Raw genomic sequence first — 13,850 nt, 5'->3', positions numbered from 1 at the left:
CTGAATTCTGATTGGCTGACAGCCGTGGTATATTTAAGACCCAAGGAGGTGTGGTATATTGCCCATATACCACGACTAAGGGCTGTTCTTAGCACGATGCAACGCTGAGTGCCTGGATACAGACCTTAGCCGTGATATATTGGCCATATACCACAAACCCCCGAGGTGCCTTATTGCTATTTTAAACTGGTTACCAACGTGGCACAGACAGAGGGCCACCTCGCTTCTCGTCCTTAGGAAACATTTCAGTATTTTGTTTTTTTATGTATTATTTCTTACATTGTTAGCCCAGAAAATCTTAAGTGTTATTACATACAGCCCAACATTTTTTTTTCTCATCCATATATTTATATGGAAATATTCTTGTTCCATTCCTTTACTTAGATTTGTGTGTATTTGGTAGTTTTTGTGGAATTGTTAGATTACTTGTTAGATATTGCTGCACTGTCAGAACTAGAAGCACAAGCATTTCGCTACACATCTTCTAACCATGTGTATGTGACCAATAAAATTTGATTTAATTTGAATTAGAGCAGTAAAAATAAAAGTTTTGTCATACCTGTGGTATACGGTCTATTATAAACTGGGTGGTTCGAGCTCTGAATGCTGATTGGCTGACCGCCGTGGTATATCAGACCGTATACCACGGGTATGACAAAACATGTATTTCTACTGCTCTAATTATGTTGGTAACCAGTTTATAATAGCAATAAGGCTCCTCGGGTTTTTTTGGTATTTGGCCAATATACCACGGCTAAGGGCTGTATCCAGGCACTCCGCGTTGCGTCTGGGAACAGCCCTTAACCGTGGTATATTGGCCATATACCACAACCCCTCGTGCCTTATTGCTTAATTAGATCAGTTATATATTTTTTTAACCAATATTACAGACTTCAATAGCCCATAAATAAAATGAAGGAAATCAAGTAAAGATTTGTGCTTTAATATACTAAATTGCATCTACCTATAATATACAAACATTCACAATATTTTGTACAATCACTTTGTGCTTTTCTCCCATTTGTTCAAGGAGTTTACTGTAACACGTTTACATAAATGGTCTATATTTCTTCCCATGATACAGCATAAAAATAAATTCAGCAACACCATTATAGATTCTAACTCTATAATTTACTAATTTACTTAGAAAATAATTATATTAAGACATTGTCAGCGTTATTGCAAATCTAGCAATTCAATAAAAAACTGAAAATACACATGGTGGGAAGTTACACATAAAAACGTGCTACTATGCGATACATAAAGATTTGGCAAAGTATGTTTCACATTGTCATCATTAGGTTATAATCCATAATTTTTCAAACACATTTATTCAATATTTTCTGATTTTATCCCATTTCACAAAGTATTTCGATGTGTCTCAGTTGACATTACATGATTTAAAGATTTCACATCTGCCCAAGATACATCAAACACTATTAAAACCATTACAACTGAACACTCAATTATACAGTATATGCTTTGCTTTCTAAAACGCACACGTTCATGAAATAAACATTGTAAACATGGCTTACATGACGGCTACAAGATTATATTAGCTGAAGGGTAAGGAGGGAAAAGGGTGTGCTCTTCAATGAACATCTTTATTCTAGAACGTTATAGTCCCTCAGAATGTCAGAACACCCTGAACATGGCATTGGCTTAGTGTTGGTGGTGCAAGACGTATTGGCCATCTTGTCGTTTTATCAGTGTTATTACTCCCTTCATATCGTTGAGAATGAAAAATCAACGGGACAGATTGCGTTCGTTTGTCTTAGCTTTAGTGCTTGCGAAACGCTAGTAGGACGGTCAAGAGCACGAGACAAAATGACTCGGGAACTTCTGCAGCTATCGAGGCTTATCTCCTCACCCGTGTAAACTCGTAACGTGAACAGCTGTGTGTGTTTCTTTGTGCGGTGGTGAAGCCACTTTTGTTTTGGAGGAGGAGAGGCAGTGCTGTGCTTACCTGTATAACCCTGCTTAAGGTTCTCTGACCTCTGAACCAGCTGGAGGTCAAAGCTATAGGGGTGAAAAAGATATGTAATGCTAAAGAAAAGTAATCGTAGTAGTAGTAGTTATTGGGAGCTTGCAGTCATGAAATATATTGTATGGAGAGCTACCTTTGGAAAGAGGTTGGTGGAACTTGTAATAGCTTAATAACAGAGAATAGGAAAAGACCAGTAGTGGAATGGCAAGTGTATTAGGGGAGAACTGGGTGACCAAATCAGTATTACCTATTTCACACTATAGGGCCGGCTCGAACTGCACTGTTCTGAACATTTTCTTTTCACATTGTCCTTTGCAGCACGGTCCCAGCAACTACGGTGGATGCGTATCCAGGCCAGCCCAGCACGGCTCGGCATGGCTTGACTCGGCCCTATAAGTGTGAGTCAGGCACAGGTGCACTTCTGAGGTAGCTGGGGGGGCTTGTCGGTGAGCCTTGTGGTCTTGATGCTGGGGGCCATGGGCGGCTCCACGTCCACTCGTTCGGACATCTTGACGCAGATGATGTCGACCAGCCGCTCAAACACCTGGCGGACGTTAATGTTCTCCTTGGCGCTGGCCTCGTAGTACTCGAACCCTGCAGACAAGCAGGACGAGTACATACAGCATGGTGAGTACATAGCTCTGGTCCAGGGCGTTAGTGCGTGTTCCTCTACCAAGTTAGTAGAGGAACGAGTACTAACGCCCTGGACCAGAGCTAGATGAGTACACAGCACACTGGATATTATACAAGTGTACCATGCTGTGTGTTCCATGTACCAACACGCTTTAAGATTCAATAAGATACTCGTAAACAGTAGTCACACTTTAGCCAACTGTACTAACGTTTAATGCAAGAAGCTAGCATAGTGCTCCAGGAGTGACAGTAGGTCTCAGGAAGATGACTGAATGAAACAGCTAGCAGGGATTAGCATGCCTTCACAACATGGGGTGCAAGGCACAGACATGACACATTATAGACATTAAATGTGTAGACTGGTTTGCAAGCCAACTCTTGACAAGATTAGAGCACTGCTAATAACATCTATAGGAAGAACTTATGCGGATTTGCTTATACACCTCTTGGGGATAAGTCTTTACAGGGTTTTACCAACTTGACTAGAGTAGACGCCATTTGTTCACCACCTCAATGCGTCAGTGTGGTTTTAATTCAAATCTCATGCGAAACAGGAAAACGTGGCTAACGCACCCACAGGCATGCCAGATATTACAGAAGCTGGATGACAGTATGGTAGTTCAGAGTGCAATTTAAGGCAATTAACACCACCAATTAACTCACCTAATTGGTCAGCCAAGTGCTTCCCCTTCTCTGCGGGCACTACCCTCTCCTCGTCCATGTCACACTTGTTACCCACCATGATGACCTGAGCGTTATCCCACGAGTAGGTTTTTATCTGGGTAGCCCTGAAACACACACACAGTCGCACACACACATAGGCTCACACACACACACACACACACACACACACACACACACACACACACACACACACACACAGGCTCACACACACAGGCTCACACACAGGCTCACACACACACACACAGGCTCACACACACACACAGGCTCACACACACACACAGGCTCACACACACACACACACACACACACACACACACACACACACACACACACACACACACACACACACACACACACACACACACACACACACACACACACACACACACACACACACACACAAGGTTTCTCCAATCAGTGTCTTTTCACTAGTGGTGAGTAATGAAAGGAGGCGATCAGCAAAGGAAGCCATTTTCAAGTATTGAGATGCAGCCCTGGTGTCTCAGACCACTCACCAGTCCTGTACAGCGTTGAAGGACTCTTCGTTGCAGATGTCGTACATGAGGATGAAGCCCATGGCTCCACGGTAGTAGGCGGTGGTGATAGTCCTGTACCTCTCCTGTCCTGCTGTATCCTAGGGGACAGGCATACGTACGTATTGTTACTACCATTGATATATCATCATATGATAGAAGAACGTTTTACATGAGTCGTGTTCACTAGGAACCAAACGGAAGCAAACAGGCTGAAACAGGGTGTTCACTAATGAATAGGACCCTGTGCTATGTTAAAGAACCACTGTCTACCAGAGAAAATTGCATGTTAGAAATAAGCCATTTGCTAACACAAATGCCCAGTTCCATAGCCTTCTACAGGTCTGCCAAAAATAAAGAAACAGACATAAAGTGTCTTAATAGGGTGTTGGGCCACCATGTGCCAGAGCAGCTTCAATACACCTTGGCATACAATCTACAAGTGTCAGGAACTCTAGTGAAGTAAGGCGACACCATTCTTCCACAAGAAATTACATCATTTGGTGTTTTGTTGGTGGTGATGGAAAACGCTGTCTCAGGCGCCGCTCCAGAATCTCCCATAAGTGTTTAATTGGGTTGAGATCTGGTGACTAAAACAGCCGAGGTGTATGGTTTACATCGTTTTCATGCTCATCAAACCATTCAGTGACAACTCGTGCCCAGCATTTTTATACATGACCCTAAGCATGATGGAATGTTCATTTCTGAATTAACTCAGGAAGCAACTGCTTTCAATATATTTTGTATCCCACATTTACTCAAGTGTTTCCATTATTTTGGCAGTTACCTTTACATTTCCTGTGTATATGAAAGGCACAGATACTGGCATTAGCATCATTGTTTGCATCGGGAGACAGATCTCTGACAGAAACACTGATTGTGGCTAGGGGAGATTAAGACATCTTAGCAGGAGTTGAGGAAAAAGGGAGGCTTGGATGGAAAGTGACTGCAATATGCTTATCTCGTATCTTCCAAATCTAAGCTTACAGTATACCTCTCTGTGAGGAACTGTTGCCTGGGCAAAATCACATGACACACAATGCATCTGTGAAATACCAGGAGAACGACTGGGATGTTGAAAATTACAGATCAAGCCTTTCTCACCTCGACCAATCAGTGGAGGCTGGTGGGAGGAGCTATATGAGGACGGGCTCATTGTAATGACTGGAATGGAATCAATGGAACGGTATTAAACACAACAAACATATGGAAACCACATTTGACTCTCTACCATGAATTCCATTCCAGCCATTACAATGAGCCCATCATTCTATAGCTCCTCCCGCTAGCCTCCACTGCAACCAATGGCACATGTGAAATGTGTGGAAGTTGCGATTTCACACTTACTACAGAAGCTTGAGCTCTCGGCTTGCCACTTATCATTTAATTAAAGATCAGAGTACATGTGGTCGGCCTGCTAACGAGGGGGGGGGGTGTATCAAGCATCTCAGAGTAGGAGTGCTGTTCTTGGATCATAATCTATAAATAATGGGGCCAATGTATGACATTGGGATGAACATTTCAAAATGGTTTGAATCAAAAATTAAAAATGATTCTCATGATATTCCACAAGTGTGCGTAGAGGAATAAAAGTGAATATATGCAAATTCACCCATAACTCCACTTATAGTCCGAGATCCTTTAAGCAAGGTTCATACAGGCATTGGGAAGTCAAATTCAAGAACTTGAAGGGACTTTTTCAAGCACGTAAATGTAATTTTCAAGAACCTCAGTGTTATACAATTGTATAATTTATATAATTGTATTTATAGGGCCTAATATAGAACCCCACCTCCCCCCAAAAAGCATGCAAAAAGTATAAAAAATAAATAAATAAAGTAGGCCACTTTATGAATAATAATTTTTTTAGGCCTTGCCAATGCATTGATATTTCAAATTATTATTACATTCTAAAAAATGTGAGAAAAATGTGGACATTGCCTGACTAAATAGATTGGATGCATGCCGATTTTTCTGCAGCCTATGTGGCCGATGCAAGCACACATAATAAATCCATGAATAACGGTAGCATTAATCTCACCATTTGAATCTCACCATTGCTATTTTCATGATGAGAAAGTAACCAGAAACCAGGTTCTTTTTTAAAATGGAAAAATGTGCATGGAAAGCCAAATTTAAGCCAACATCAGATGTTGTCGTCCTCATAATTACCACAAGAGTAGCGCAACACCCTTCAATTGAAGCGGCGGGAAACACACGAAAGTGGCCACATCTTAATCGGATCGGATCAAAAAATCAATCACTGATCCGGAGAAATTGACTACAATAATTATTAGGCCTTTTTCAAGCACCAAATTTAGGAAATTAGGCCAATTCCAGTACTTTAATTTATACGCTCCAAATTCAAATTCAAGTACGCTACTTCAAGCCCCTTGTATTGTTTAAAATTACAGGTGTAACATGGAAAACAAAATGTATTTGTCATTTTATTTCATTACCAGATCATATTGTGAATAAGCCCACTAGGCTATGTCAATTTTAGCCATTATATCCAGAATAATTCATAGGAATAGCGCTGGGTGTTGCACAATAGTCTATCCTACACAACTGCGCACAGTAGACTGGGTGTCCAAACCGAGGCACAAAAACCTATGAAAACATGAACACATTACCTTGATGCTTTCTCTGTTAAATCTAACGAAACCCTGCTGTAAATCAAGCAGACAACAACAAATGATCAACATCAATTCGCTAAAGATATTAGATCCATCGTGGATCCAGACAACTGTCTTCACCGGCGTAACGCATGAGACAACAAAATATTCTGGACATTCCTCATGAACACTTTTTTTCCAGCACTTGGGCTGTTGTTGCGTGGCATGCGCTATCTATCACAACAGCTGTTCGTCACTTGACTGTCATTCGGAAAAATCCTTCCTGGATCAGATGACGATATCACTGCGTAACTAAGCCGCTGGATACCAAATGCGCATCCAACAAGTATTATGCATAATTATTGAAGAACCACGTTAATGATAGTATCGATTTAGGTTTTAAGTATCAAGGTAAGGCGACTCTTTAGGTTAGCGTTTGATTTTGTAATCACATTTATTATTTTGTCTTTGTGTGCCCATGAAAAGTGTTTTCACCCCCTAACATGAGAAGACACGAAATGTTACATAGTTACACTGCATTCCCGAGCTCTAGATCCAGGATTCTTACAGGGTTCAAGTTCAATGTATCACTACCGTATATATATATACAGTATATATAATTATTTTTTATTTTTCTTATTTTACCAGGTAAGTTGACTGAGAACACATTCTCATTTATAGCAACAACCTGACGAATAGTTACAGGGGAGAGGAGGGGGGATGAATGAGCCATAATTTAACTGATTAATGCTTAATATATGATAGTACAACAACTTAAACTGCCATAAATGCAAAGACAGAAAAGTAATGTATTATGTCACACGATTTTGGACAACTCCGTCAAGACACCAACCATGACAAAGGGTTAAACATAGGTAAAAAAAAAAAAAAGACTTATATAATAGAATAAACTTTATTGTCCATCTAGGATGGACATTTTTCTTTGGCATCAACTTCCATTAAAAGAATCACACACACATACATTCTCACATACATACACATTTAAACCAGTCAGTCCATCATGTTGCATCCACTAACAACATAGAGGACATGAATACATTCACTCACAAACGACCACTGGCCCAACTGCACTAGATAGATAAGTACATATACCGATACAACTGACTTTGCATTTAATAGTCCAACAGCACAAGGAACGTTTGAACACGTTCTTCTTGGCCATGGGCATTCTGAAGCGCCGGCCAGAGGGAAGCCTCTCAAACTGAGGGCGTAGAGGGTTGGAGGGGTAGCCAACGACAGCCAGCTCCTTCTTTTTGGTTGCCTTGTGAAACAGAATGGTGTTGGAGGGTCGTGTCTCTCTATCTTTGGTGCGAGTGTGTTTTCAGCTTGTCGTAGGACCTACAGTGCATGTTTGTGTACAGGCATGATGAGAGAACTCTGTAACAAGCTGTCCTGATTAGGAAATGCTCACTAGTTTATAGAAAGACCCACACCTGGCATCTGATGCTTCTGACCAATTGACATCATCTGTGTCCTGGCTATTTAACTGTAAGGGAAGGAGAGGTTTGAATGTGTAAGTGAGTGATATTTGTGATATATAGCCAACTCCTATGGTCATACAACCAACACAACAAAATACAGACCTGGGACCAGGTTACTACACAAACATCTCCCTAATCATAATAAGCCACTCAAAGACTCAATCTAACCCATATATTGATCCCAAAGACATGTCCACTGATCTCCCCTCGTCTAAATCTTAAAGTGACTTTCAGAGGTGTCAATATCTCATAGTCCCGATGGGAGCTTCCATTTTTCCAAATGCAACTATTTCAGAATGGAATTGGCTGTGGGGTTTCTTCTTCCCATCTAAATATGGAAAGCTTGTTTTGCACTAATGCTGATTTGTTGCCATTTCACTGCCTCTCTGTTCATTCGTGTGGCAAATGCACATAAGCAGAAACATGTAGGAAACAGCCCAGCACTTTGTCCTCATGTAATTAATGGGGATTTTCACATACAGTTCCTTCGGGAAGGATTCAGATCCCTTGACTTTTCCCACATTTTGCTACGTTACGGCCTTATTCTAAAATGTATGAAATAAATAAAAATCCTTAGCAATCTACACACAATACCCCATAATGACAAAGCGAAAACAGGTTGAGAAATTTATTAAAAAAAATATATATATAAAAACCTTATTGACATAAGTATTCAGACCCTTTGCTATGAGACTAAATTGAGCTTAGGTGCATCCTGTTTCCATTGTTTCTACAACTTGATTGGAGTCCACCTGTAGTAAATTCAATTGACTGGACATTATTTGGAAAAGCAGTCACCTGTCTATATAAGGTCCCAGTTGACGGTGCATGTCAGAGCAAAAACCAAGCCATGAGGTCGAAGGAATTGTCCATAGAACTCAGAGGCTTCTGGGGAAGGGTACCACATTTCTGCAGCATTGAAGGTCCCCAAAAACACAGTGGCCTCCATCATTCTTAAATGGAAGAAGTTTGGAACCACCAAGACTCTTCCTAGAGCTGACTGGACGCCCAAACTGAGCAATTGGGCGAGGACAGCCTTGGTCAGGGAGGTGACCAAGAACCCGATGGTCACTCTGAAAAAGCTCTAGTTCCTCTGTGGAGATGGGAGAAACTTCCAGAAGGACAGCACTCCACCAATCAGGCCTTTATGGTAGAGTGGCCAGACGTAAGCCACTCCTCAGTAAAAGGCACATGACAGCCAACTTGAAGTTTGCCAAAAGGTACCTGAAGACTCTCCAACCATGAGAAACAAGATTCTCTGGTCTGATGAAACCAAGATTGAACTCTTTTGCCTGAATGCCAAGCGTCACATCTGGAGGAAACCTGGCACCATCCCTACGGTGAAGCACAGTGGTGGTGTAACAGTATAACTTTAGTCCGTCCCCTCGCCCCGACCCGGGCGCGAACCAGGGACCCTCTGCACACATCAACAACAGTCACCCACAAAGCATTGTTACCCATCGCTCCACAAAAGCCGCGGCCCTTGCAGAGCAAGGGGAACCACTACTTCAAGGTCTCAGAGCAAGTGACGTCACCGATTGAAAGGCTATTAGCGCGCACCACCGCTAACTAGCTAGCCATTTCACATCCGTTACAGTGGCAGCATCATGCCGTGGGGGTGTTTTTCAGCTGCAAGGACTGGGAGACTATTCAGGATCGAGGCAAAGATGAATGGAGCAAAGTACAGAGAGATCCTCAGGACCACAGACTGGGGCGAATGTTAACCTTCCAACAGGACAACGACCCTAAGCACACAGCCAAGACAATGCAGGAGCGGCTTCGGGACACGTCTCTGAATGTCCTTGAGTGGCCCAGCCAGAGCCCGGACTTGTACCTGATCGAACATCTCTGGAGAGACCTGAAAATAGCTGTGCAGCAACGCTCCCCATCCAACCTGACAAAGCTTGAGAGGATCTGCAGAAAAGAATGGGAGAAACTCCCCAAATAATGGTGTGCCAAGCTTGTAGCGTCATACCCAAGAAGACTGTAATTGCTGCCAAAGGTGCTTCAACAAAGTACTGAGTAAAGAGTCTGAATACTTATGTAAATGTAATATTTCGATTGCTGTTTTTTCATACATTTGCAAACATTTCTAAAAACCTGTTTTTGCTTCGTCATTATGGGGTATTGTGTGTAAAAACAGTCAAGTCAACTTTCCGAAGGCACTGTACATAGACATAGGCTCCGCTGCCACCTGTGACCAATCACAATGGTTGCACACTAAAAGGTGTCCGCATACTAGGTTCCGTTTACTCCTAGCAGAACTCGGCTAGGCGAAGCGAACGCCTGAGAAAATACCAGCAATATTACAGTTTGTCCCTCTTGAGATGCCATAGCAACAAATAGTCAATATACACTTCCTCAAAATATTCTGAATTAATCTAAGATAAAGAAATCTGTAATAAAATTTCACGTTTTTGCAGAGCAGGTCAGGTCTTAGTCGTAAAATTTTACATCAAACTAAGATATTTGGTGCAGTATTTCTCAAGTGGAAAAATATTGAATGACAACTAACTCTTAATTGAAGAATCCCTACTGTTGACCAATCACTGACGAAGGGCTACCGAACTTCGATTTGCCTCAAGAAAAAAATGTGTGCGCTCGTACAGCTGAAAAAAACCCTGCAGAACGCTGGCGAAAACTAAAACGTCACAACATATGAGCGAACTGACTGGGAAGCAAGCATACGGTAACCTTAACAACAACACATTTACCCCCGAGAAAGTAAAACAACTTGCAGCAGGCCGCATCCCACTTCGCAATCACACATTTGTCTAGATGTGTGGCCACCTTCCACCAGACCTGGGTTCAAAATACTATTTGAAATCTTTCAAATACTTTGACCGTTTGCTCTAGCCTGCCTGGAGTGCCAGATGAGTGGGGCTTGCAGTTTTGGTCAATTCTATTGGTTCATTAAACCATCTTTAGTGGAGCTCGCTATCTGCTATCACAAAGCAAGTGCTATTACTGTAGCTTTTTGCTAGATTGTTGTTGCTGCTGCAAACATCAATAGCGCAGCAGCTGTTTTGAGTGCACAGTGTGAGTGCACTGCCTTCTATTTTTACACCTCCAGCCAGGCATTTAAAGACGGGATCAATCTGTGCTGATTACCACTCTCTGCTTATCACAAATTATAATTTACTCTGTCAGTGTTGTCTGCCTAGACCCCCACTTCCGTACCCCCCCATCAGTCCTTGTGTACTCTCCGTGGGTTCTACCCGCTCACCCTAAGGGGCCACTATAATTGCCTGCAGGATCTCGTTGTTGGGGAGTAGTGTGAAGAGCTGCTGCCATGACAACCATCATCGACTGATGATGCAAGCTCACCAGAAGCTTCTGTTGCCTCTTTTTTTCTCTCCCTGGGCCTGCAGGAGAAAGATTGTCTGAGCCTGAAGCATTACAATTGAGACATCCGACAGACAGGGAGGATGTGTGTTTGATTGATTCATCTGTGTGTCCGTGTGCGTTGCGGATGACTGTCTGCTTATTTCATTTATCTGTAGCACAGTAATGACATCGTCATGGCTGTAGACAGTCACAAGGACTGGGTGCGACTGTGAACGTGGAGCTCGAGCCAAAGAAACACGCTAAGTGGATCAACAAAGCGTACCCGGAAAAGGACAAAATGTAATCATCATGCACATAATAACATGATTACGTATCCTGTGTGTATTGGCGCATAATGAATATAGTCCTTATGCACGGTGCACTCAAGCACTGTGTCTTGAGCAGTGGACTTTCAGCATGTAACTACAGTTTATGTAGACTGACAATATAGAGTGGCCCTGGGTTGAATGGAACAGGATCATTACCTCCTGTGCGGTCTTATCAAGCCCACTGACCGTCCGCAAACAGGTGACAAACAAACGACAGCTTGAACGACACCTGCGCCACCACATGGCACATTCGTAGTGGCGTAGATATAGAATGGAATAGCATTAGAGTATCTTCAAATTCCATCCGGTGAGAATATATAGCGTGATCTGTTTGTGCTGTAACGTCAACTCCTTGTCACTCATTGTTATGTTTGGCATGACAAGGAGAGGCATGGTGGCACAAACAGCATGGCGCCCAGGCTAGAGAATAGATTGGGTTGAATGGCACAGAAGCAACTGCAACTACTCACCCATATCTGGAGCTTGACCCTCTTTTCGTTCCTGTAGACGGTCTTGACTTTGAAGTCGATGCCCACCGTGCTGACGAAAGAGTTGCTGAACGAGTCATCGGCGTATCGGAACAGAAAGCTGGTCTTGCCCACGCTGCTGTTGCCAATGATGAGGAGCTTGAACATGTAGTCAAAGTTCTGGTCGGAGCCATCTCTCTGCCCAAAGCGCTGGTCTGCCTTCGCCATCTGTGGAGCATTGGAGCATTGATCATGTGTGCAGACAGATGGGTGGATGAGTCAAAAGGGGTTGGAGAGAAGTGTTCACTCAAGAATGAATGCCTTTGCAGAGGAAACCATGGTTTCAGGACTATTATAGTCGGGCTATAATCTCCACATTTCTACCATCTTGATTATCTGTTGGGGCATCTTCTCGAACAGATTTCTCAGAAATGTCATGACATGGGGAAAAATGAATGTTGCATTGTACCTTTATTATGATAGCCTATATATTATATAATGAATAAAAAGGGGTTTTAATATGCAATACTGTTAACTGGATATATTAGTTGAATTTATCAGACAGTGATGTCTAGACATGTGCTAGTGCATTTTTCATGTGATAGTCGACTAACGTTATGTATGTAGGCTAAATGGATGGTCAGTGCAAATGCTTGGCACTGAAAATAGGTTTAAACCGCAGGTGTGGCCCGTTATTCAAAACACACACAGGCTATTCAAAACGTACGACTAAAGCTATAACTAAGTGCAACATTTATGAGATGGCATCTTCATTCAGAGAAACCATAGACATCCATGTCTGTATACAGTAGGCTTGTGAAACCATCATCGAACTGTTGCCATCGTTACGATTAAGGCACAGGTGCAAATACATAGGCTAATTCGACATTTGTCTTTGGTCATATGGTACTGCTGTCAGACTACGACCCATAGTTATTGCTGTAATTCTAAAAGTATACGGATAACCGGTAAAATACCAAGACATTAAATGTTTCTTACCTCTAAATCTTCTCTGTGTGGTTGTTTTCTCGCCGTTCTCCTTTCGTTGGTTCCGCGACTGAACTGCGCTGTATGCACCTGACAAGTCAACTCGTTGGCAAAACACTTCTTGATTATCTATATGAATCGGCTTCTGTCTTGATCTGTAGCTTATCCAATCATGTGATGGGGGTCGAATCATTTGGAGCTTATTCCTGGTGTTTTTACATTATTTTATGTCCAACTATGAAAATTCAACATATTTTTTTTAATTTTTCCTCAAACTTGGGGGGTGGGGGCAAATAAAACCACCGCCAGTGGAGAACCCTGCTCTACACTTCACAGTCATAACCATTTTCGGCAGTCATTCTGCAGAGGGAGGACAATTAGCATTAGTGTCGGTACCTCCTTATGTAAAGAAAAAGTCATCGTAAAGATAAACTCCTGTGAATGGAATGGAGCAAATGTGTAGACCGGCACTCCTCTGTAGGAACAGACGCCTATCAGACCACAGAACGGAATTACAGGAAATAGCACGGTTTTGATTATATTAGCCTACATGACTCCTCCATGAAATAGGCAGGCTACCAGTAAAAACATAGCTATACATTTATACTGGTCTGAGTTGCAGTAAATCACTTCACAATGTTGTTTACGTTGATTGTGCAAAGTACACAACCAGAAAATCATATCTGCATTGTCATAACCGTACAACATTTGCATGTTATGAATACCCCGCTTGAACAGTATGGTATTGTCAATACCTCTAATTGATTACAAGGTATAAAGAGCGCA

The 13,850-nt window shown here is 42.2% G+C and overlaps 1 protein-coding gene across 1 annotated transcript; it reads right to left on the bottom strand.

The window, feature by feature from the left end:
• Window positions 1–922: 922 nt before the first annotated feature.
• On the bottom strand, window positions 923–13,140 carry LOC120054414 (ras-related protein Rab-3B-like). Its single transcript, XM_039001830.1, has 5 exons — window positions 13,077–13,140; window positions 12,081–12,305; window positions 3,820–3,938; window positions 3,284–3,408; window positions 923–2,581 (listed from the first exon to the last, which is right to left on the bottom strand). The coding sequence occupies exons 2-5, from the start codon at window positions 12,303–12,305 to the stop codon at window positions 2,391–2,393; spliced, it is 660 nt and encodes a 219-aa protein (XP_038857758.1). The 5' UTR covers window positions 13,077–13,140; the 3' UTR covers window positions 923–2,390.
• Window positions 13,141–13,850: the final 710 nt, after the last annotated feature.

The sequence above is a fragment of the Salvelinus namaycush genome, chromosome 10, assembly GCF_016432855.1.
Source record: "Salvelinus namaycush isolate Seneca chromosome 10, SaNama_1.0, whole genome shotgun sequence".
NCBI classification, from domain to species: domain Eukaryota; kingdom Metazoa; phylum Chordata; class Actinopteri; order Salmoniformes; family Salmonidae; genus Salvelinus; species Salvelinus namaycush.
The sequence above is the reverse complement of the archived record's forward strand: the minus strand, read 5'-3'. Positions and strand labels throughout refer to the sequence as shown.

Excerpts from the sequence above, each read along its gene's own strand:
- LOC120054414 (XM_039001830.1), bottom strand. The coding sequence starts at position 12,305 with ATGGCGAAGGCAGACCAGCGCTTTGGGCAGAGAGATGGCTCCGACCAG. Across the intron at positions 3,939-12,080 it reads GGGTCAAGCTCCAGATATGG|GATACAGCAGGACAGGAGAG; the intron begins GTGAGTAGTTGC and ends CCTGTCCCCTAG. Across the intron at positions 2,582-3,283 it reads GCACTTGGCTGACCAATTAG|GGTTCGAGTACTACGAGGCC; the intron begins GTGAGTTAATTG and ends GCTTGTCTGCAG.